General features: G+C 43.3%; 1 protein-coding gene across 5 annotated transcripts in view; it reads left to right on the forward strand.

Annotated features, from left to right (window-relative positions):
* SLC7A1 (solute carrier family 7 member 1) overlaps positions 1–25,331 on the forward strand; it is a 668,243-nt gene that overhangs the window by 353,746 nt on the left and 289,166 nt on the right. For all 5 annotated transcript variants that reach the window (XM_086935153.1, XM_086935156.1, XM_086935155.1 and 2 more), the window contains one exon: positions 17,110–17,268. In XM_086935153.1, the coding sequence (XP_086791279.1) occupies positions 17,110–17,268 (159 nt within the window). The remainder of the gene's footprint in view (positions 1–17,109; positions 17,269–25,331) is intronic.

Below are 25,331 nucleotides of genomic sequence, written 5' to 3' on the forward strand. Positions count from 1 at the left end.
CAGTTCATCCTTGGAGCGTCTGTCCGGAAGTAGCCCCCGTGGAACACGCTTAATGTTTGCCGTGAATGGGGGAACATCGTATATTTGGGCCACAGCAGCTCTAGTTCTAGGGTCGGTCAAAAGGTATCTCTGGCCTTTGGATGCGAAGCTTTAGGGAAACGTTCAACCCCTTCTGCCTGGAACAAGGAAAGAGTGCACAGAGTCGTGAGTTCAGTCAAACGCTTTTTAAATATCCAGTCTCGTCAGTATAACGTGGACCCTTTTAGGACCTGGGGTCCAGCGTGGTCAGTAGATGTCCACAAACGGCAGCTTCGGCCACGGGAGTCCATGGTGGCAGCCCTCCCCTCCCCCCGCTGGGGGCCTTCGCATGCATGCTGGCGTGTTGACTCTTTCTAGGTTTCCAAATGTCCAGCTACTGTGGTCTCTGCGGATGCTCGATGGTATCTCATTGATGCGACCGCTCCCCCTCTGACGCACAGGCTGGCCTGTTGACCTGTGCATTCTTCGGGCCAGAGCTAAACCCCCACTGCTGCAGGCTAATGAACGGGGGGCGTCCCCACAGCAGGGAGCTTCCAAGGACCGGTCTACAACTGGGAGTCAGGCAACTGTCGGTGCAAAGAAAGGGGGCACCCCCACTCTGAAAGCACTCGAATGGCTTTGAGGTTTAGATTGCAGTTTGGAATGCTAGAAGTAGCGCGTAGACGAATTTAGATGCAGATAGAGCGGCTCACGCCAGACTGCTGTAATGTCCCTCTTCAATACAACTGTCCGTCAGATCCGTGGCTGGACAGGAGTTCCGAGGGTTGACCCTGTTGAAGCGCATTTCCAAAGCGCTCTCCTTCTAGCAAAGCACATCATCCACAGAAGCCACTTTCACTAATCCGGGAAACAATCCCGTTGTGAGTTTGAAGACCGACCCTGGAAGAGGCTGCTTTCTTCGGGCAGTCGTTAGATGGGTTAACATGAATTTAGAAAGAAGCGGTCTTAGTTACGGTGGTGCGGAGGACCCCATGGGTGGCTTATTGACCGTTGCTGTGGACGCCCATCTGACGTGTAGCGTTTGCCTAAATACCATAACCAAGATTTCACTGTGGCCAGGTAAGGGTCGCGCATGGACGCTGCGGGTCCGTTAATCCTATTACAGACCGCGCATTAGCCTAGGTCCCAGTGGTTCTACAATGGTTGTCTTGCAGTGCATTTTGTTTGGACTTTAATATCTGGTGAACGGTCAGGTGTCTCTAGTGATCCAGCTAGGGCTGACGGGTGGAGGGTGGCCTAGGACCCGCAGTGAACTGTCCCAGCATCGCCTCCACAGCCCGGAGTGGTGACCATGGCTGTAGCAGCTGCTGTTCGACCGGGCAGAAGTGGCCTTGCCCAGGTGCTGTGGGGACGAGGTAAGATGGCGTTCATGGCTGCTGGAAACACTCCTGGTCCCTGTAGGACATCCATACATCTCTACATGATGCTCACACATCCTCCATCTCCCAACACGGCTGTGTGGGCTGTGAGAGCTGTGAGGGCTGTGAGAGCTGTGTGGGCTGTGAGAGCTGTGTGGGCTGTGAGAGCTGTGTGGGCTGTGAGAGCTGTGTGGGCTGTGAGAGCTGTGTGGGCTGTGAGAGCTGTGTGGGCTGTGAGAGCTGTGTGGGCTGTGAGAGCTATGTGGGCTGTGAGGGCTGTGTGGGCTGTGAGGGCTGTGTGGGCTGTGAGGGCTGTGAGGGCTGTGAGGGCTGTGAGGGCTGTGAGCTGTGTGGGCTGTGAGAGCTGTGTGGGCTGTGAGAGCTGTGTGGGCTGTGAGAGCTGTGTGGGCTGTGAGAGCTGTGTGGGCTGTGTGGGCTGTGTGGGCTGTGAGAGCTGTGTGGGCTGTGAGAGCTGTGTGGCCTGTGTGGCCTGTGAGAGCTGTGTGGCCTGTGAGAGCTGTGTGGCCTGTGAGAGCTGTGTGGCCTGTGAGAGCTGTGTGGCCTGTGAGAGCTGTGTGGCCTGTGAGAGCTGTGTGGCCTGTGAGAGCTGTGTGGCCTGTGAGAGCTGTGTGGCCTGTGAGAGCTGTGTGGCCTGTGAGAGCTGTGTGGCCTGTGAGAGCTGTGTGGCCTGTGAGAGCTGTGTGGGCTGTGAGAGCTGAGCGAGCTGTGTGGGCTGAGAGAGCTGTTGGCAATGTAAATAACAATGCCATTTATTTATAAGTAAAAAAAAAAAAGTCATGAGCAATGCCAATAGCTCTAACTTTTCCAAAGGCGAAACCATTGCATTGTAAATGCTTGTTTAATACTTCTTCTACTTCCTGGGTCGAGATTTCCGCATTTAGTTCTTCTCTCAATTCTGGTGGTAAGGTTGGGAGATTTAGGGGGTCCAAGAAGTGATTTATTTCTTCCATTTTGGGTTGACAATCTTCGTTGTACAGATCTGAGAAAAAAGTGGTTCCAGTTTCAAGGTGGTAAGAACTGCTGAATGATCTGAAAGATGGGCGGGGATGTGTTCTACTTTAGGTGTTTTTTCGATTAGACTATGGGCCAGAAGAAAAAAGTCAATAATATGGACTTTAATAAATTGTCTTTCACGTCAACTTAATTGTATTGATCCATATTGATGTGCGTTGTACAAGGATACCCCATTGTTCGTGGTCTATGCGTTTCAAACCCCACTTTATGGGTTCTCCTCAGGACAAGGGCTGGGTGATTTCTGAAAAGTGAAAGGGTAGTGCATTTTACTAAAACAGTGCAAAATTGTAAAAAGCACTCTCCATTTGCATCAGCATTTTCAAGTACATCAGTTAGTTGTTTTACCTTAACCACCTAAGCTGGAACTGTATATGGTGGTATCTCCGGGATGTTTGGACCATATTTGTTCTAGCGAGGCTGCAAAAAGACAAATATGTAGCCTCATTAATATTAAAAATGTTTTTTACGGGCGGTCAAGCACGTTTTCATAGTCCGAAAGGATTTTACCTTTGTTATATGCCTTTGTAATTTGTGGCTGCAGCATCTTAACAGAACAATCCCCTTAACAGGCTTTCAATCAACTCTGGAAGAAAAGAAAGCAGGCCTTATCAGTCCAAAGTTCCTGTCATTTTGGAGAAACATTGGCTTCAAACGTGAGGTTCTCTTGCAGAAATGGATTCTAGCATTTAATTTTCTTCACAGTACAATTAATAGCAGCTGTATGCAATTTTATGTTTCCGGAAAGATTTTATCTTTTGCACTGCAAATTAGTTTCCAGCTGCATTGTCTAAAATAAGGCCTCTTCTGTGGCTTCTTATTCTGTGAAGTAAGTGGAGTGGGCCTCATTATTCTGAAGCTTGGTGGTTTCAGAAATGACTTCAAATTGAACGCATACAGCACGCTTTAAGTAATAGTAGCATAGTTGTCATGTTCTTAATTGATTAGCTTCACTTAAACGTGGAAAGAAAACATCCCAGCTTTGCAGTTGTAACCCGGTTTAACTACAAAGTGGCTCTCGCGCTGTATGATGCAAATGATTTTAAATACATTCACCGCTGAAAGTCTTGGACGGTGACTCCTTATTGTTTAAAAAGGGAACTTCGCAGCCTCATGCTAAATTTGTCGGGCGAATAATTAATTGTATTGGCGCTTTCACCACTGGCTTATGCTACAATGTTGCTTCCGCACTGTACATTTCAAATGTTTGGCAATTACACTCGCCACTGAGAGCCAATGACTACGACTAAATGTTTAAAAGGGAAACTTCAAAGCTTCTAGTAACATTTTTCAGGGTTGTTTGGTATGTATTAAAATCACTCTCTCCACCGACTTGCTTGGTACACGGAATTGTACTGCTCCTCAATTTGGGCTGCATTGCAATCCTAAATCTTTGTAGGAAACGCACTAATGGCGCTTGGCTTATGAGGCACTTACTTTACAGATGCTTGCAAACTCCGTGTCACTCAGACCGTGCTCATTCAGGCTTGCGCGTCCAAACATGGCAGCTTTCTTCTGTGGCATTTTAAAACGAGGCATGCTCAATCAACTGCCTAATACTTGGCCCATGGAATTATGGGAGTTGTAGTGTAGAGACATTCACTATTATAGTTTATTGATCTCAGACAATTCATTTAGCCCTCTGTTTGCCGTATCAAATGTCAAAATCAAATCCGCTTCTCTTCGCATTTATGTAGTTGTACGATCCCCTCCTCTGGGGCCGGCTTGAATTGAGCTTAGCACAGTCTACTGGAAGTATTTTTCTGAATGGCCCATTTGATGGAAGTGATTAACCATGGGTGCTGAGATGACGTTCGTTTTTGTTCCTGACTTATGTTGGACAATCCGGTGCCTTACTTCTTGGTTTGTCTTTCCAATGTAGATTTTGTTACACGTGCATATGACAGCGTACACTACATTTTTAGTTTTACAATTTGAAAATTAATTCTGGGTCCAGTTTGTTGTTCCATCCGTGAAGATTCGTCCTTCGATTGTCTGATTGTAGGCGATGCATTGTCCACATTTATGATTGCCTTGTACCGGATTCATATTCCGGACTGTAGAAGGTCACTGCGTTTATTTGGTTAGGTCTAGCTCGCTCTCATAATTTGTGATCCCACACTTGGGCACTTCTTCATGGCGAATATGGTGAGGCCAAATCCGCCAACAGAACTATTTATCAGTTGCCTGTTGCGTATACATTTTCTTGAACTTTGTCGTGTGAGGGCAATATGTCAATAAGCAAACCAGCTTGATACTAGGTATTTTCGTTTTTTCCAAGAAGAGGCTCTCTCGTGATGTAAACCAAGCTCTCCATTGATTTTTTTGTTTTTGTTTCAATAACCTGCGTGGGTAACCTCTTTGTTTTAGTTTATCATGTAATATTTCTGCATGGAGGAAGTAATCTTCTTTTCTTGTGCAGTTTCTGCGAATGCGCAAAAATTGCCCGTACGGCAAATTCTTTTTCAAATTTCTGGGATGAAAACTGTGCTAATGCCATGATTTATTTTTATCCGTTGGTTTCCGAAACAAAGTTGTGTAAAGTGTACCATTACGTGCACCTACTTCGACATCTAAAATGGTCAAGGTGGACTTGCTCCTAATCATGCTAAATTGTATGGCTGGGCATATGTTGTTCCACCAGTTTTGAAAGCACCAGTTTTGAAAGCTGGTAAGTTGTTCTTCATTTCCCTTTCACAGACACCCCATGTCAATAAATCTGAGCCATTGAGCAATTTGATCTGCAAAGGGCTGGTTGTGTTCAATGAACTTTTTCCGTATTTCGCCATGTAGGCGACCACCATCTCCGGCGTGAAGGGAAAGCCCCATGGCAGTCCCTTTTACTAGGATGTAGAATTCATTTTCAAACATGAAATAATTTATTTTCAATGCCAATTCTGCCAGTTTGAGTATGAACGCGGTGGACACTCTATGGGGTCTGGGGCGGGATTCAAGGAAGATTTCTATTGCTTCAATTGGAGAGCCAGAGGGTTACATCAACAGCAGATGCTCTTGGAACACAGTATTTGTGAGGAAAATGTGAGAGGTACCCCTTAACAGAAGTCAAGGGAAATAGGGTCAACCAACCAGTGTATAAAGATGTAATTCCCTTGAACAGGACTAAATAAACAAAGCTCGAAGGCCAAAAGCAATAACAAGATTCACTAATGTAAAAGGAATTGTTAACAATTTATTGATAATACAAATGTTAAAAAAGGGGACAATTAAAGAACCACTATGACAAGGATTATTAATAAACAAAACGGTAATACTGATTGACATTCAATATTGACCAGCAAGATTGATACATGGAGACAGAAAACAGTAAGACATAAAACTTGTACAGTACTAGATGTATATTCAAACTCTATTTCTGACACCTATGTTATGTACACCACAATATAGTATATCAACAAGGGTATCTGAGTCCTGAATTATACTAAAATGGGGCGTCCAGAGGGGCATGTTTATTGAATAAGATGACCTTTACACAAAAGTAAAACTGTGTTTAAAATCGAGCAGCCACCTAGAGTTGTTACAAGTTCATATTTACTGAGGGCCAATGTGGTTGTTGTCAAGGGCCCAACCCCCCTTAGTTTACCTAATTTTTGAGCGGGTACCATATTAGAGGGTTCTAAGCCACAGTGAAGTGACTGCCCCCCAAGAATCATTTACATCTATTGTCGGAGGTCAACTGTTCCTTGTGTCCGGACCTTCAAACAAGATGTCTGAGAGATACCGTGTCATTTTCTGAAGATGGCATTCAAAACCAAATTTCAGCACCCTCCATTTTCTCTTCTATTACATTGAGCACGACGAACAGAATGAAACTGAAAACCTTACGACTTCAAAAGAAGCATATACACTGAACTACATGGCCATATACTTTTAGAACACTTAAAAGCAGGCACAATTTTACACAAAAACTAAAATATTTTTATTTAGAGGGCTGACTCAATTAATTCAACAAAGCAGGCCAGTATCATGTAAGTATGTAGATTTTCCTAATATTAATGCAGAAAATCAAGCATGGCCGCAAGTATTATGCTTCTCATAACTTGCTTTAATTTCAAAAGCAGCAGTCAAGAATTACAAGAAAACTATATTCCCATAAGGCTTAGCACAAGTGAATGGGAGAGTAAGAACAGTAGAACAAACACTCCATTCAGGATCAAGGAATTGCTGTAACACCTATCTTGACTGCAAGTAGTCTTCTTTTCTTCAGTGAGTAGTTCTAAGTATTGTGGAACAGTGGAAATATTAGAAAAACAATATAAGCAGCCCATAATGAAGTAAAAAGTTATTGGGCAAATTCTGTAAAGATAGTTCTGGATTGAGAAAATACTGTGGATATTGGAACTTTGTGAAGATCCTTTGAACGAATAGTTGACTAGTTAATCCAAGAGTTGCTGCAGTAGTCTGGACATCTCTTATGTAACGGTGTTGGTATCAATCAATTGCATTGAAAAAAGACAGAGAGAATGTTATTGAGATCTAAGAGCTGGGATTATACTCCCCTCTGTGTCTTTAATAACATTTACAATTACACTCATTAACACTTGAAAAATCTGCATTTTATGTTGGAAATGGAGTCCCATGCTATGCTTAATTAGAGAATCTATACTACTATTATAAAGAGAGAACTGTATCCTTTGAGCCAGGTAAACTCGAAAAGTACACCACCAATCCAAACACCCAATACATCTTTGAAAACGTCAGGGCAAGCAGAAGGACATAGGCTATATAAAAACAAAATATATATGTTAGAAGGGAAACGTAATTTTTAAGGGAAAGTAGTCCCTTAGAAGTAGGGCCAGCTAACGACATGCGTGCTGACATCACGGGGGAGCGCGGAAGCCGGAAGCAACACCCTGCGAGGAGCGGACAGGAGAAAGGAAGCAACACCCTCCAAGGTCCGGAGCGCATAGAGGAGCGTCGACATGCCCAGGGGAGCGCAGAGTAAAAGCGGACAGGAGAGTCGGCAGAAGCGGCCAGGACCAAGAAAACGAGCGCGGAGAAACAGCGGAAGCGACACCCTCCAAGGTCCGGAGCGAGTAGAGGAGCGTCGACATTCCCAGGGGAGCGCAGAGTAAGAGGGGACAGGAGAGTCGGCAGAAGCGGCCAGGACCAAGAAAACGAGCGCAGAGAACCAGCGGACACGAGCGTGGGCAGAAGCGGCCAGGACCAACAAAACTGGAGCAAGTAAACACTGTAAGTACGCTCTGCTGCTCCCGGCCGCTCTGCTGCGCCTCTCCTGCTGCGATACTGCCCCCAGCCCCCTTCTGCCCCGGGCAACGCCGGGGCGGGCTGCTAGTATTTAATACATCAGATGTTGCAGTAGTTAAAGGTTCACAATAGAAGGTACAAGAGTGTTATTGTTTGACCAGTCAGCCAACTTTAGAATGTCCTCTAAATGTGATCCTAACTAAAATGGTTTAGATGCCATGTCCCCCCCGCACCACCCAGAAGAATGGACTGCAAATATGGAAGTATCAATGCCCACCAAGGACATTACCCATGTGACCAATCTGGCTAGAGTGGGAAAAGAAACTGATTTGTGGGTTTTCCTGAATGAGAAGTTTGGTTCCAGAGTACGTTCTGAGATGACTAGTCTTTTGTTCCTAAACTTGTAAACAATTGCTAACACATAATTTAGGTTTATTTAGAAAATGAGGATAAAATATGTAAATCAAATTTGTCTTTGTATGGCTTCTAAAATTAAAAAATGCGCCCAAAGGCATATCATAGCGGTCAGATTATCTGTTGCTTTTACATCTAAAAGCCGTTTTATAGGCAATAAACATAACATGGTTAACATTTCAGAAATCATCTGAAGTGTCAATGGATGGTCCGCTTTCCAATTTAGAAACCTGTTAAGAACTAAATTAGCATCCCACAATTGACTGTATTTAGGAACACGAGCATGACAAAATCTCACTTCCTTTAAAAGTCGACACTCAAGGGGATGTTCTCCCACTGGTTTTACATTGTTGGGAGGATAGTTTGAAGAAATTACATGTAGGTAAGGACATTCTGCCTTGTAGAGAATCCTGTCCCACAGAGGAGTAAAATGTGCTGTTCGGTGTCTGCTTACTAAAGACCATGCTTCTTCATTAAAATTAGACAAGGACCTCAGGGAAGCCAATATATTTGAAATGCTGAGAGGGTAATAGTGCAAGGTATTTTATTTTACATTGAAGTCAGAAAGCATTTTTGCAATCAATCTCCCAAAGTTATTCTGCGTAAAGAAATAGGAAATTAAAGTAAAATTAAATTTCTGAAAGCTGAGCGACTGACATGCAAGTTCCAAGAATCCTCTGTAGCCATCGCAATATGTTTGCAGGCTAGCAGCTGATATGGTTATCTCTGGTTGTCTGTGCCAGTCAGTGACGACGGTGCCTGCTGAAGCTGTGTCCTCTGAATGTGAACTATTGTAAGCTAGAAGAGGACTTTTAGAACCAGCTACATCAATGATTGCATTGCTGTCTTGATAGCGCACATATTGTTAAATCCATACTGGTCTAAAAAGGCAAACTTGCTTCGCTTGAGGCTTTATTCTTTCAGATTCTTACCTACTGTATATGACTCATCGCGTATTCTGTTTGTGCATGCTTCCAGCTTCTCTGCGAGTTCTTTGTGGGTGGATCCATTGGACCCACTCCAGGGGGCCATGGAATCTGGTCTGTTATGCCACTTGAGGTCAGGTGAGCATTATTGCACAAATGAGCTAATTGCAAAGTGTGGTTTAAGATTCAAAACAGAAATGTGATCACTGTGTTCCAAATAGTAGTGGGTTCCTGCTTCAATTTAGCATTAGTCATGAATTTTGCATAGGTAAGGAACAAATTGTTGATATTTCCTGTTAGATTTTTCTTTAACGAATAATCAGTTTTGTGGTCATAATTTTTTTTTTACTTGTATTAGTTCATGAAAATTGCTAATTGCTACGAAGAGTAAATTACTTGTAAGTAAAAGTGTATTTATTGTGCATATAGGGTTGTAAAAAATGTTTCACTCTGTTTTTGAATTGACCTGACTATGGCTAGAATTGCTGTAGTCCAGAGGTTGAGGTGATATACTTGTTCTGTCATTGTAAAAATATAGGATCAGCATACAACATTGTTTTTAGATCTTGCCTTCAACAATCTTTTAACTGGGTTTGTGAAAGCCATCTTGAGGACTAATGTTCCCTCTAATATTTTTTGTCTGTGTGCGGAAAGGGAATAACCTTTTGGATGTAAGCTTGTAAATTAATACTTTTCATTCTATGAGAAGAAAGCTAGAAAACTGTTGTTTAACAAGTTCAACATAGAGGCCATGATGGCAATGGCTCCCACTGAGCCATTGCTTCCGCATCCAGCCTTTTTAGCCTTTATTTTATTTTATTTTATATTTTACTCCCACTCCCCACGCCTTGGGATCCTTCGTAGCTTCCTATGCTGCCTTCTCCCCTACTAACCACTAACTCCTTAAATACCAAGCACTTTTGCATGTTATTTTTGGTGGACCCGGCAACTGCCTTTACCTGCAGGACCTCTGTTTCATAAAAGCTCTTTCATATCTGATTACATTATTATTATTTTTTTTATTACTCAATCTTGGAACGGTAAATGAAAACGAAAGTAAAATGACAGCTGCGTGATAAGTTTACAGGTCAATGCGATTATTATGTTTTTTTGTTTCTTCACAGCATTGGCAAAAATCATTACTTTTTGCCTGTGCTCTGCAGCATTGCAAAATAAGCATTGCCAATATTTTTAGGTTCGAAAGGCAAGACGTATTACTTTTGCAGAGGCTGGTTTCCTATTCCTTAGGTTCATGTAGATTTGCCATTACATTTGCCATTGTATATGAAGTGAAGTAGTGTGGCTCACTGGTTAGAGGCGGCAGACCCGAGAGCAGAGGACGACCCGGGACCAGGGTTCGATTCCCGGCGCGGCAGGTTTCTGGACCAGGGTCAGCGGACTCGATAATTCTCTCGCCTCGGTGCCCACTCTGATCAGCGATCACACTCGGCAACTCTGGGCATTAGCTTGCCTCATCTTCACTAACGGCCCCACCAGACCGCCGGGGATGCCTGGTCTCAGCCTGGAGATACCCATTAAGGGACCATCTCTCAGGGAAGCCAGGAAGGGTTTCGCAGCGGTCGAAGCGCCTTGGGACCCTACGGGTAAGTAGTGCGCTATATAAATGCCAATACATACAATACATACAGTGATATTTCTCAATTGTCATGTTGTATTTAAACTATATTAACAACTGTGCTTTTCATTATCCACATGTTGGGCATTTGAAAGAAAAACTAAGGCTTTTGTTTATTTTGAAATATAGCGCAGTATTTTCGCTCTGGTTCATTGACAAGAGCCATGTTTTTACTGTGACTGTTTGGTCACATCTTGGTTTAATTTATACTGAAGTTGAAAAGTACCAAAACAGTAATGGTCTATGCCGATTCACTAAAAGTAATTCTAAAAAAACGCAATGTCAAAACGGGCAGTTCGATAAATTGATTTTCATGGCAGTTTAGATTGAGCCAAACCGCATTTAAATTTGGAAGGTAGGTTTTCAAACCAGTGTAAATCAAAGACATAACATTTCAGTGTATCTCATGTCACTGGTATGACTAGGTATCGAGATGTATGGACACGACCAAAGATTTGCTAAAGTTGAATGTACCTCGGTTTTATAATTACTGGGGAGAAATGTGGGTTAAAAATGAAATGTGAAACCAAAACCTTATTGGTGAAACATCGTATAGTGTTGTTATCTTAGCCACTCGGAGCCATATTTATTGTTTATGTTTTTTACACGTAGGAGAGGAGTTGTGTTGCAGTGACGAGTATATGAACAGAACCATTTTCTTCTTGACAGTTAGGATTATATCAAATAGTGCATTTGCATCTTTTTTATTTCTCTTAGAATCTTTTTTCCCGCCCTCAAACATTTCTTTTTTGGCCCGTTTACTCTATCAAATCTGTTTATAAACCAAATTTGACGCCCAAAGTGTAGGTCAAAACTATTAAATCGGAATAAACACAAGTTGTATTACAAGCACACCAAAAAGGAAAAGGAATTGTAACGTTCAGAGATCTGAGTGGTGTGGGTTTTCTTGTGCAAACTGTGTAGAAAGGAGTCCCTTCATTTGCATTTCCAGATTGTCTCTGTGGCAGCTCTACATGTTCCCCTTCAATTTGGTTTACTCCCGTCAACAATGCTTCTATCTTTGGGGAGATCTAAAGAGGGTTACCCTGGGCTGGATTAAAAAGCATAGGGCAAAAAAAACATCGAAGATTGAAGGAGAATAAATATAAAATGAGAGCCTGCATTTGTGTTCATTAAGTGAGTCCGTCCAAGAACAATAGATTTGATATCAACCAGATGTCCCGGTGAAGTCAACGTAGTTTTTTTCAACATAGGAGTCCATTCTTCCTTACGAAATTGGATCCTAATTGAACTTGAGATCATGTGAAAGTTTATATTCCTGCTCAGCATGAAGAATGTTTGTTAATTTTTAGCAGACAATGCCTAGATAGTTCTGAGAATCCAAGACCACCTTTGTTGCGCATAAGAGTATCCATTGGCCATGACCTGTCAGTGTGTGGTCTGTAGCTTCTTCTAGTATCGCAATACAAATAATGATACAATTTTTTCCTTGAAGGGCACGAGTTTGTCAAAGCAATGTCTCCATTAACGTTCTAGGCTAAGTGTTAATTTTTGCAGAATTTGTGAAGACCGATCCAATCCTCCAGACACTTAAAAAAAAAATATTAACATTTACTTATATCTGTGGAATTTGTTTATTGGTCCTTACAAAAACAAAACTGACTGTACAGTAATTAAGCATGGCTGCTGTATATCCGTGATAAGACATTTTATTCTTTACAGTAAGATTACTGTACTGTGATGTATGTGTTTGGCTGGCTCGAGCCACCAGCAGACAGATTTCTTTAGGCTTTCCAGAACTTCAGGAGCTCCCTGCAATTCTTGATGGGGTTGTACAGCAGGAGAATAAAGGTACATGTGTGATACATGGCAGGTCACCAACATAGGGCCATTAGTCTGGTGAGTGACCCTTAGCATAGGTGGGATCCTGCTCCTTGTGGTGACTGCACAGACCTTCCAAGCTTAGACACCAGGCATATAGCCAGCCCTCACTCCCTTACTCACTCTCCTTATAAAGATATTAGGCTTTCTCGATTTATGCTGTGATCTCAGCAGGGACTCAAAATGGTTTAGTCTTCGTACTCTGGAAAGACTGGTCATTTTTGACCTGTTTATTCCCTTGCATCCTAGGAAAGGTAAGAACTTTGAATTACAAGTGGCAGGGCAGTTGTGTCCTAGAAGCTCAATGTAGTGAGACTGTCATTGGCACTCTGTGTGTGCATATATGAGAGCCAGTGTTAATATTTTTCCTGCAGTTTGCAGGACAACCTGATTTCAAACCCTATTCTAAAATGAATTCAGGTCAAAATAAAGACCAGAGTACGGCATAAAGCCAACAGTTGGAGGCTCTATTATTTACTTGGTATAGTTCCTAGACTTCGAGTCGGTGTAGGCACATTTAAATAGTTTTTGATGTTTTTAGGCAGAGTCTGCATTCATAAACTCCTCCTCCAACCCAGGCTCCTGGATGTAAGCCCACTCCTGTTAGAGGCATACTGGCATTAAAATATTTATACAATAAATCAGGAGAAGTGCTTCATAGACACAGTGCTGAATAAGTGAATAAAGGGCTGTACAAATGATGAACCCATTCTTAGGGGGAGGGGAGTTAAAAAAAGGTTATTCTTGGTCTTTATTGTCAAGTTCACAAACTGAGTTGACTGAGTGCTTGAAAGATAGTATTGTCACACCAGAAAGCAAGGCCAACCATGGATAACAGCCTTTCTAATTTGCATTTGATTGTAATAAGACATTCCTCAAGTTGTAATCTATGTCCTAATGATGTTGTACTGTCAGGCAAGATATGGTAATGTTATTTAGCACAAGTGGTGTCCTTTGTGCATCAACTTCTCTGGCAACTTCTAAATATGCCATGACAATGGGCTGACTAGTGCTTTTTTTCCCGGAAACTTATGCCCAGGTTTCAATGTATCAAACTTAAGATTCCATCCGCATGTTGCCTTATATTGGTTTCAATCTTTCCTCTCAAGACATTACTCTTCTCCTCTTTCAGATGAGCACACCTTTGTCAAAAGCTTGCTGTGTCACTTTAAAGGGCAACGACTGTCGGATTTCGAAGAACATGGTTTTGTGACCATATCTTCGTGCTCCTCTTTTTCTTTCTCTTTGAAGCACGTACTGTCTCTTCCCCTCCCCCATTACACCCCACCCCCCCACCCTCTTCCACTTGTCTTCACTCTTGCATCAGAAAAAAAGGCTATCTGTTACGGTTTGCTAAGTACATAGAGATTTCGGGTGATATCTCAAGTAGGTTGACCGTAGATGGGGCTGGTGAGGGATGGAATCCATGTCAATGTTGTTTATTCCTCCTGCTCTAGTCATAATCTAAACGAAAACGAATAATCCTATAAAGAGCAGTGGTGTTGAAACGTTTACTTACTGGCTTCTCTAGTACAGAGCTATGGAGAGTTATGCAAAACTTATGTACTCCCTGGCATGACTTGCATCTTCTGGTGTCATGCCATAGATAGCGTAATATAGTAAGATTTTCATTACATCCAGGCCCTTATAATAGAGGCTGATATGCCAGAGTTTGAATTGTAGAAATAGTCTACTTTATGTGATTGGTCTGATTAGTCCAAATTCCAAATATGAGAGTGTTGTCTTTGTCAGGTCCATGAAGGGTTTTGGTTTTAGCCTGCGCCATAGCTTCACCATCATTGTTGTCATGGTAGGACTCTGCATGTGCCACAACTTTCAATTTGAAGTTGCAGTGATACCAGATTTCTGGAGATTCCTAGGCCTTTTATTAATTTAAGCTTCTTTTTCATAACTTACTTTCTAAAGAAACTATTTTGTTAATTTCTCTGACGGAGTGACTCTTAAACACATTCAGTTGATTATACAAAAATATTTCTGTAAATAAAACAGAGTATACTTGAGATCAGGAACTCGTCACTGTATTGCCCTTTGCATGGGACCACTTTTTATACTCTTGGGCAGAAACCTTAATCTCATTGTGCCTCAGCTGTTCTGTCAAAATTGAGAGCATTTCCTAATCCGTGTTAGTAAATGAACCCTGTCTTGTCTCTGTCTTGTCAGAATAACATTATTACATGTTGCCAGGTTCTTTATTCTGAATCTCCAGCATTGAATCTTTAAATATTTTGCCACACATCAAACCTGTGTAATTGACTGAAGCCTTAAACAAGCTGTGTTTAATACTGTTTTACTAATTGCACGATGGGCTAGCCAAGCTGTCTGCTGCCTTTCTTTTTTAGATTTGCCATTATATTGTGATAAATGTTAATTTGAAAGCCAACAGGTCACTTGGTGTGCTGTACAAACTCATGTTTGAGGTTTCCAGGAAATAGATGTGGGTTCTAGGGACTATCTCAAGCAGAATAAATAAATAATTAAATGGATCATTGTTAAGCGCTTCATTTCATCACCAGTCCTACCTTGAACAAGATGAGCTCGGGAAGCAAGGCTGAATAGGACCCATAAGACTGAGTGTTCTCTTTAGAGTTTTGATTTTGTTGAAGACCACGAAGCATTTTTGCCAAGAACACACCTACATAGTCAAACTCTTCTTAAAGTAGTTCATTATTTCGCAAAGCGCAATACAGATAATTAACCAAATCACTTAATATTAAACAATAGCTGGTTGACGTTCAACTTTAAGCTGCTTTATGCACATGCTTTGTTGCAATGTATGTTGGGCGCGTGAATATAAAAAAATTTAACTTTTTAATGTAATGCTTGCTACAGTTGTTTCATACCACTGCCAAAAACCTGTTACTATGACCCAACTTTGTGGTAATCATTTAATCTCTTTTGGCATAAGAAAAGAGCAACTTTGTCTTGACTGTGTTCATACCTGTTCTAAGGAAATCAGGAGCAAGCGTTCAAAACCACCCAGCTATAAAAGCCCTAGCCCATGTTTGATAAATTCAGGTGAAACATGGGGTGCCTCCCAATCGCACCACATGTAACCCAAGTAATACATAGTCCAAAAACAAATAAAATTAGTTGACAAACATGTTCCAATACAACTCCCTTTTGACACAGAGACTGACTGAATAGTATTCGAAGGTAGGTTCCAGCACAACTCATGAAAGAACTTTGTGACGGTCTTTGACCCAGCCCTACTACCAATCAAAGGTGTGAACTGTTGGGAAATCGGTTGTTTTCTCTGTAGTCCTCAAGCACACGTACTTAGCAGTCACGGTGATATAGTGAGTAAGTGGTTGATGTTGGGCTGATCTGGGTGGTAATTTTTGTGTCCTTACTTCACCATATGTGTGATCCTGTGCAAATTAGTGACCTCCCTGCAGCCTTCAGTTATCCATTGACATTTGAAAGGCTCACAAATGAGCCAAATGCATCTGTGCATGTAATTTCCCTGTTGTGAAAACCTCATTGGCTGTGGGGAAAAAGAGCATCATATTGTTGCCTGCACCTGAGAAGGCATTGAAATTTAGCCCCAGCAATGACGGGTCTCTTACCACTTTAGCATGTGTTTATTGGTTTGTTGTTAGTTATTGGCTTGCTCTAGCACCTAAATGAATTGGCTAAATTGTTGTCAGAAAGACGACGGGGTGGAGGGACTGAACTCTAGTGACATAAACCAGTAGAAAGTATGTCATATGTAAGGGGTGTTTGTAGCATGGATGTCAAAAGACACACAATTGATGGACGGAATGCAGAAAAAATCAAAACATTCACCCCAGCCAAGAGATCTGGGTTAAATCCATAATTCTTTTGCTCACCATGCCACCCCAGTTTAGACCTGGCCATATGCAAATCAGTCTTGACCCTGTGCCTCATTGGAACAGTTCTGCGAGTCCCGTGCTCTCCATGCCACTGGAATCAAGCTATCCTTGATGAAGAGGGCTGAAAGCCCAAAACCGGTCCTAGGATGCTGGTTTCCTGTCCAGGTAGGACCTGGCTTGGCATTTCGGGCTGGACTGTTCCCATGGGGCACAGGGTCAAGACTGATTTGCATATGGCTGGGTTCAAACTGGAATGGCATGGTGAGCAAAAAAACGATGGATTTAGGCCCAGATCTCTGTACTGGGGTGAATGTATGACATTGTTCTGCATTTTGTCCATCAACTGTTGTTTTTGCATTTGTAGCATAGATGTGCCAATGTTTATAGTGCAAGGATAAAGATTGCTGAATATCTTTTATTGGTGACAATGTGAATATCGGTGGGTGTTAGGCTTGCTTGTGTGTTTGTGCATATTAAATCCAAGTTGGTTTCTGCTTACTTCAATTACACGCCTGAATTATTTGCTGGAACCCTTTAAATCTAAAAATATCAGTTATCTTGTTGTTAATGTTTTAGCGCTACACATTTTGTATTGCCTAGCTAAAAGATTTACTGAGCACGTTTTTTTATGCGCCTTTAACGTATTCCCTATTAACATAACCTCTTGCATGTTATCCAAAAGTATAGCATGATTTGTGAACTTTTGAGCATATGTCCGTACTTACTGGATGCTAGGGTTCCGTTGACCATTCATTAAAACATTTCTTCGGGTTTGTTTTCAGGAACATCAAGCGTCGCAAGAGCTTGGAGTGCAACCTTTGACGAGCTGATCGGCAGGCGCATTGAGACATTTTGTGAACAGTACATGTCCATGAATGCCCCGGGAGTATTAGCCAAATATCCTGACGTTTTCTCCGTTCTCATAATTTTGATTTTAACAGGTAATATTTTGCTTGATGCGTAATTGTCTGCTTCTTACAAATTGATGAAGTTCATGTTACTTTGCTGTTTGCATATATAAATGTAGTGCTGCATTGAGTATGAACTTGCCATGTTATTTGCACTCGTCGTAAGCTACCTTTGAGCTAGCATTTGTTTGATGTTTTCACATAGCACACTTGCTAAGAGCCCACAAAAGTTTGCTTGCAGATTGTCTCCATTGTAGATATTCCCAATTTCCTGTTCGGCTCGGAATATTTCACATAGTTTGTCAAAACTGGCTCCAAACTTATGTCAGTTACACTTAAAGTGCGCACAGATACTCAGGAGTGTCCCGGCGCGAGCCTGGAGAGAGGGAGAGTGAGCACAGCAAGCATGAAAATGTGTTTAAGTAAAAAGATAAGTCTTCAATTTTTTTTAATAGACAGAAGTCTCGAATACTGCGGAGAGCCAGAGGGAGTGAGTTCCAGGATGTGGTACCTCTAACAGCAAGTGAGCGGCCCCCCACTCTAGTAAGCCGGGAGTATGTGCTAGGAACTGAGGAGATAAAGGGAGATATCTGGCGGGGGCATAGAACGGAGCCTCTTCCGTAAATAGGAGGGGCCGCAATCATGCAATGCTCGATGGGCCAGGGCTTTAAACTTGACTTGATTAGCCACAGGCAGACAATTAAGTAGTCGCAAATGCTGTCTAATACTGCTTCTCATCTGGATGTTGAAAACAAGTCACGCAGCAGCATTTTGGATAACCTGTAATTTATTAAGAAGGTAGCCCGGTAAGCTGGCATACAGAGCGTTGGCATAGTCGAGCCGCAAAAGTATCAGGGCCCTGGTCACTGTTTCCTTAGCTGATCTGGGGAGAAGCAGGTGAAATTTCCCAAGGGTTTTAAGTATTCCAACACAGTTCCCCAGTAGCTTCTTAATCAGGGTGGAAAAAGAAAGATTCTCCTCGAACCAGACTCCCAGATTTTTCGCTGGTTGCCCCTTGACTGGAATGACTCATTCCTGTAAGACTCTGAAGACTGACTTTATCTTCAATATTTTTATTTGATATTTTGCTTGGTGCCAAAGCACTGTATGGTTTTCCGTTAACAGCAGTGTAAAAAATATCTGCATAGCACATAACCAGCAGAGATTGAGAGGAGGCATTGTCGAGTGTGAGAATATTCAGAGCCTTTCTCAAGGTCCCAGGTCAAATGAAAATGGCCCCAACTAACTTAAAACTAAAAGTTAGGAAAATACTCTGTACAGATGATGATCCTGACTTGAGTGCCCTGAGAGGATGTAAATTTGGTTTGCAATGTGTTTGCTCCGGGATCACAACAAAGCAGAGTGTCCAATGTTAGATATTTTGCTGCTAAAATAAGAATGTGTTCTGAAGGCATGCTGGATAACTCTGTTTTGTCAGTGGGAGAGGCAGATGCCTGCAGAAACACCCTAAGGAGCAGGAAGAAACCCCAAGTCTCTCCACTGTTTCTGGTGTAGAGAAAGAAGACCAGCATAATTTCCAGCGGTTGATGTTGCTCGAGCGGTGGTACAGATGAGATGCCCAGTGAGAATCCCAAGACCTGCTATACAAATGTGCTTCAGTTTCAATGAAGATGCAACTGAAACCAGTCTTGAAAGATACAGCTGCAATTCCACAGGCCTCTCAAGCTCAAAGCATATGCTTTGTGCACAGGTGGATGAACAGGTCTTAATCTCCAAAAATAACTTTTCTGTATTCATGCATGGTTGCGGGTCTCGAAGTTCAAACCAGAGGTACAGCCACACTTGCTGAACCTGTCCTGGACAAGAGCTGTTTGGCCCCAAGGCCTCTCAAGTCCTTGGAAGATCAAGAAAACTCAGTAGAAGACAGTTGGAGTGACGGGCTACACAACAGGAAAGGACATTTTGTGTAGGCCCTAAAGTAGATGTTAGCCATAGGAAGTGATTTCAGAGACTTCAAAAGATTATTCAGTGAGCAGTTATGGTCACATCATGCAGGATACAAGAGACGGTACGTTTGTGGTATATCTCTTGTGCACCAGCTGCACTCATAGCAGAGTTAAACTACTGGCAGGCAGTGAGAAGTCTCAAATTCCACCACCACATTACAACAGTTGAAATAAAGACTGAGTATTCCTTCACTTCAGGTGGCCAACACAAAGCGTGATGCAATAATCTACAGGTACCGTATTTATTTTAACAGTAATCCAAGTTCCACTCCAACACTGACTACTAACACAAGGCTAAAAGACTTTCCATGACTCTTGGATGAAGTTACACCCCTAAGTTTCATTAGCCGGAAGAAACCAAGGGTGTACTTGGTTTACTTCCTTATCTTAATGAAGGGTGGCACTTGAAGACCTATCCTAGGTCACAGGATTATGACTGAGATCAGAAAATTACACTTCAAGACTTCAACTTTGCAAGGTCATACCTTTGCTGTAGGACCGAGTCTGCATGACAATATTGGGCTGTAAAAATGCATGCCCTCGCATACTGATGTATTTGCCAAACACTTGCAATACCTGCTATTTTCTGTGAGTGATAAACCTGATCAGGTCACTGGCTTGTTGGATAAGGTCTCTGCTGAAGGTCTTCAGAAAACCTCTGTCAATGTCAGCAGTTAATTTGCACTGCCAGTCAATTATGTCTAGTTGTACTTAGATGCTTGCAGTAAAGTGCGATTGCCAGCACAAGTTCTACAAGCCATTCCGATACTTCATCCGTTTGGATCCATTGCATCTCAAACCAAAGATAATAAATATCTTTTTGTTGTGGGCTTTTCTTAATTACAAGTTTTTCTGTACATAATGTTCCTTGTCCAGAGATTACAATCTCTGGACCCAGAGTCTTTTGTTGCAGATGGTTTCATTGTTGCGCTCATGTCGGTGCCCAATTGCAGATCAAACCAATTCAGGAATGGGCAGCCTTTCAGTGGTCACAGGCAAGCAAGTCTTCCAAGGATTTCTCATAGGTGGCGTCAAGCTACAACAAATAAGTCTCAACTTTTGGCCTTGCCAGTGAGAACCTATTGGCTTTGCCGATGCTTTTTTGCCAGTGCAGTTCAATATTGGGGAAAAAAATTGTTATTGCATATGTTGCATTAGCCAAAACATAAATAAATTAAGGTGTGAAGATGGATACATGTGCATACGTATTCACACAAATGCGTCCTGATGCTTGCCGCCTCTAGTGTCATCACGCATGCATGTGTCTGTCTGAGGGATGGTCGGAAGCAGAAGCGAGGAGGCCGAATGGGGTGAATAGTGAGGCTTTTATTGAGTATTTAGAGTATATAGCAGGCTTGATAACACAGAAAAGGCAGTGGCAGAATGGCGTGTTTGACAATCCTGGAATCAGGTCTCCTTTCTTCAGAGCGCAAGAGTTGATGTATGGTGTTCTGGTCGTCTTCTCCCCGGTCTTGGAAACCTATTACGGGTTTCTGGCGACTGTCCTGTAGGGTGAAACCTGTTACGGGTTTCTGGGGATTACCCGGTTCCGGAGGCACCTCAAAATACAAAAGAGAGTAGCGTCAGGGTCTGTGGTATGAACTGTTATCGTCACCAAAACCATGGAAGTGCGTAAGGTATGGACCTGCCTGGTTTGACAGCAGATCCAAGAAGGAGGGAAAACCGTGTCAGGGAGAGGTTTTAAGGGAGAGTGCAGCAGGATACCTAACTCGGATACATAAGGGAGGGGGGTTAGGAACGCAAGAGGCTCACCAGGAGGTATCGTTTAAGGTGCAAAGCAGACAAACATGCAGCCCAAAAACCACACCCTTCTGGCTACTGTCGCTACGTCCTACCCCTTCCCTAAGCCCTTGTCCCGCCACGTACCGCTAGTAGCCACCACTCTCCTGAATTGTGGCGGCTCGTACGTCCTCCGGGCTCCACCAATCCTCGCTCCAATTTTCCTCGTCTTCTTCGGTCTCGGCGTCGGTTCCAGTGTCTGCGTTCTTCCTCGGCAGGTTCAGGATCTTCCGGTCGTCTTCTTATGGGGTCTTCTCTGCGGACACCACCAATGGGGGTCTCTCCTTCCTTTTCTGGTCATGGATGTAGGTCAGCGGGAACGTCTTGATTGGTCGAGAGTCGCGTTGCTCCCGCCTACCCTTAGACCCTGTGTTTCCGGGTCGAATGCCGACGGCTGCAGGAGGTGGGAAGAATCATGGGTTATCAGAGAGGATTCAGTACCGGTTTCCTTGTCTACGTCATACCGGTAGGGAATCCAAGGTGTGTCCTTGGGGCCTTGGTCATAGATGTGGATGGGGGTGGGAGCATCCTCACATCCCCCTTCCCTAACTTTCTTCACAGGGATACCGAGACATAAAATCGGCATTTGCATGGTCTTCACCTTTCCTGTGATATACAGTGTATCTAAAGGGCTGTAGTGCAAGGAACCATCTTAAAATCCTTTGATTCTGTCCTTTGTTTCGTGAAAGCCATTCAAGGGGTGCATGGTCCGTATACAGCAAGAATTCCCTTCCATTCAAATAATATCCAAAAGCTTCCACAGCCCATTTGATGGTTAGAGCCTCTTTTTCAATGACTGCATATTTGGCTTCTCTAGGAAAAAGTTTTCTACTGATATAGAGAATGGGATGTTCTTTCCCATCGTCCCCTTCTTGCGAGAGTACAGCGCCAATGCCATGATCTAGGGTGTCTGTTTGTAATAGGAAGGGCTTCTCATAGTTAGGATTGGTGAGAACTGGTTTGGAAGTGATAGCCTGTTTTAACTGTTGAAATGCCCCCAATTCCAAGGGTGAGGGATTTGGCAAGTTTCTTTCAGCCTGGCTAGTCTTTCTCAATAGATCAGTTAAGGGGCTGGCAATCTCAGATAAATGCGGATAAACCTTCTATAATAGCAAAGAAGGCCTAGAAAGGCTCTGAGGTCCATCTTACTTTCGGGAAAGGGAAATTGGACTATTGCTGCAACTTTCTCTACCTGTGGTCTCATGAAGCCTCCTCCCAGGTGATACCCTAGGTACGTTACTGTCTTAGAGGCTAAATGGCTTTTGGCGGGATTGATGTTAAGTACTGCATGGCGTAGGGACTGAATGACTTGGGACAGGTGGTCCAAGTGTTCCTCCCAGGAGTTACTGTAAATTATGATGTCATCTAAATAAGCAGCAGCATACTGCTGGTGAGGTTGTAGGATTTTATTCATTAATCGTTAGAAGGTTGCCGGGGCACCATGTAAGCCGAAAGGCAAAACCTTAAAATGATACACTCCTTTTGGGGTACAACATGCAGTTGTTTCCCTGTCCTGAGGTCTCAAGGTAACTTGCTAATACCCTTTTACATTAGTCAAGGGTAATGACGTACTGAGCCTTGTTAAGTTTCTCGACCATCTCATCGACTCTAGGGAGGGGATATGTATCGAACTGAGATAGTTTATTCACCTCCCTAAAGTCGATACAGAAACGTATAGACCCATCTGTCTTGGGCACCAGTACCACCGGAGAGCACCATTCGCTATCGGAAGCTTCTATGATATCCATACGCAACATTTGCTGTATTTCTTCCTCAATGGCTGTTCTCCAGGCTTCAGGGACACGGTAAGGTTTTAACCGTACTATTTATCTAGGTGGAGTATTAATCTCATGTTCTACCTGGGTGGTTCTACCCGGTGCTAGAGAAGACATCTTGTAGTGGGGCTAGGGTCTCTCTTAAGTCTGTCTTGAGTTCATCAGGAAGATCTGGATTTATACTTTGTTCTGTCAGGGCCGTAGGTTGCTGGGCCTTCAGCACAGGAGTAGGTCGCTCCCATTCTTTTAACAAGTTTATGTGGAAAATTTGGGTGGCTTTCGTCTGGGAATCCATTTCTAACTTATAGGTAACTGGGGTAACTTTCTCTATCGCCAAAAAGGCTCCCTGCCACTGGCTAAGTAGTTTATGCTCTGAGGATGGACGTAGCAACAAGACTTGATCTCCAACTTCCAGAGACCGCTTTAGTAGCTTTGTCATACTGTTTTTTCTGAGCGGCTTGAGATTGCTCAAGATTGGTACGTACAATCTCTCGTACCTGGTTCAATTGAGATTTAAGACTTGCTACGTAGTCTAATAGGGCTTTGGAGGAGTCTGCTTCTTCCTCCCATTCCTCCCTGGCCATGTCCATAAGAGTGCGTGGAGGCCTACCATAGAGTAATTAGAAAGGAGAGTATCCCAGACTTTTTTGCTGGTGGCACCTGATGGCAAAAAGGGCTAGAGGAAGCATATCCTCCCATTTGCGAGCTTCTAGGTTTAATAATTTCTTTAGGATACTCTTGAGAGTAGAATTATACCGTTCCACCAATCCATCCGTATGGGGATGGTAGGCTGCAGTGCGGATTTGTTTGATATGCAGCTGTTGGCATACTTCCTTCATGAGCCGGGAGGTAAAAGGAGTGCCTTGACCAGTCAATATTTCCTTAGGAAATCCTACTCGGACAAAGATGCTAATCATGGCTTTGGCAACTTGGGTGGTGTTAGGGTGTCTCAAAGCCACGGCCTCAGGGAATCTCGTAGCGTAGTCCACTAGTACGAGTACATACCGACAACCACTACGAGAGGGGAGCAGGGGGCCTATAATATCCATGCCAACCCGTGAGAAGGGCACATCTATTAATGGGGAGGGGACATGGGGGCACTCGGGAGGAAGCGACTGGCTGGTTTTTTGGCACACAACACACTCTCTGCAGTATTCCCTCACTTGATGATCAATTCCTGGCCAATAGAACCTTCCCAAGATAGCTTTCTCAGTTTTCTCCCCTCCAAAGTGTCCTTCTAACAGGTGGCTATGAGCCAGATATAACACTTTCTCCCAAAAAGATACAGGGACCAAAAACTGAGAAGGTTGTGTTTTATCCCCCTTCCTATATAATAATTCTTTCTTTAGGAAAAACTGCGGACCTACTTGAAGGGGGTCCTCCTGCTCGTTGGCATGCTTCCAGGCTTCTTGTAGGGTACTGTCCTCGCTTTGGGCAGCACGGAAACTCCTGTCATGTTCCCATAGAGAGGGCTCTGAATTTGTCAAAAGTCCTGGCTTTCCTTTTTGTTTTTCCTGTCTTCGCTGTCGCTTGCTTTTCCTATTTTTGCCCGGTTCCCATTCAGTATGAGGCTCTGAGAAAAAAGGTGCTTCTTCCCTCCAGTCTGTGGCGCTCTTTCCCTCCCCTGTTAATAGCTGATTAAAGTGAGGGTAGTCTGTTCCAAGGATCATGGGTTCTGGTAAATGAGGAAGGAGGCCAACTCTCATTTTGATGGGATCCTGATTGGGATGGTGTTGTATGTCCAAATCCGTCATGGGATACAACTTGTTGTCTCCGTGGATGCATTGGATGTTCACCACCCCTGTGGGAAGAGGGATTGTCCCAGGAACTATTTGGGGCCTTATGAGATTTTGCTTGCTTCCAGTATCAACTAGATCTTCTCGGGGTTCCCCATTTACAACAATTTTACGGTGAAAGGACCAGGACTCATTGTTGGGTCCGCCGTACAAGACCCTTGTATAGCCGACCTCCATTGGTTCTTCTTTCTGGGGACATACTCTGGCTATATGTCCAAAAGCCCCACAATGGAAACACTGTGGTCCTAAGGGGGCTGCAGGCCTAGGAGTAGCTGGAAGGGGTTGGGGTAATAAAGTCACGGTTTCTGTTTTCTTGGGGAACAAGGAGGACCGAGGGGGCCTAACAGAGGGATGATTAGGTGGCTTCCACGTGCCTTCATCCTTCCCTTTCTGTACTTCCTGTGCCCTAAAGTAAGCAGAGGCTATCTCTACGGCTCTATCTAGGTTCAGATCGGTGTGTAGCCGAACCCACTTTTGGATGGGTGGATGTAAAGAAGTAAGAAACTATTCTAAATAAATCTTCTATAGGATGGTATCTTTAGTGGCGACCAGTGGATTTAACCAACGGTCAGCAGAGTCTTTTATGCGGTAACAAAGGGCTCGAGGGTTCTCTTGTGGGGCTTCCTTGATGTGTCTGAGACGCATTCAATAGTCCCTTAGTCTATGTCCATTCTTTCTAGTACACAACATTTAAGGTCAGGATAGGGGGTGGTACCTAGGGGGTTAGTGGCTTGGTACGCAGCCTGAAGTTCCCCACT

Source organism: Lissotriton vulgaris, chromosome 8, assembly GCF_964263255.1.
Source record: "Lissotriton vulgaris chromosome 8, aLisVul1.2, whole genome shotgun sequence".
Lineage (NCBI taxonomy): Eukaryota > Metazoa > Chordata > Amphibia > Caudata > Salamandridae > Lissotriton > Lissotriton vulgaris.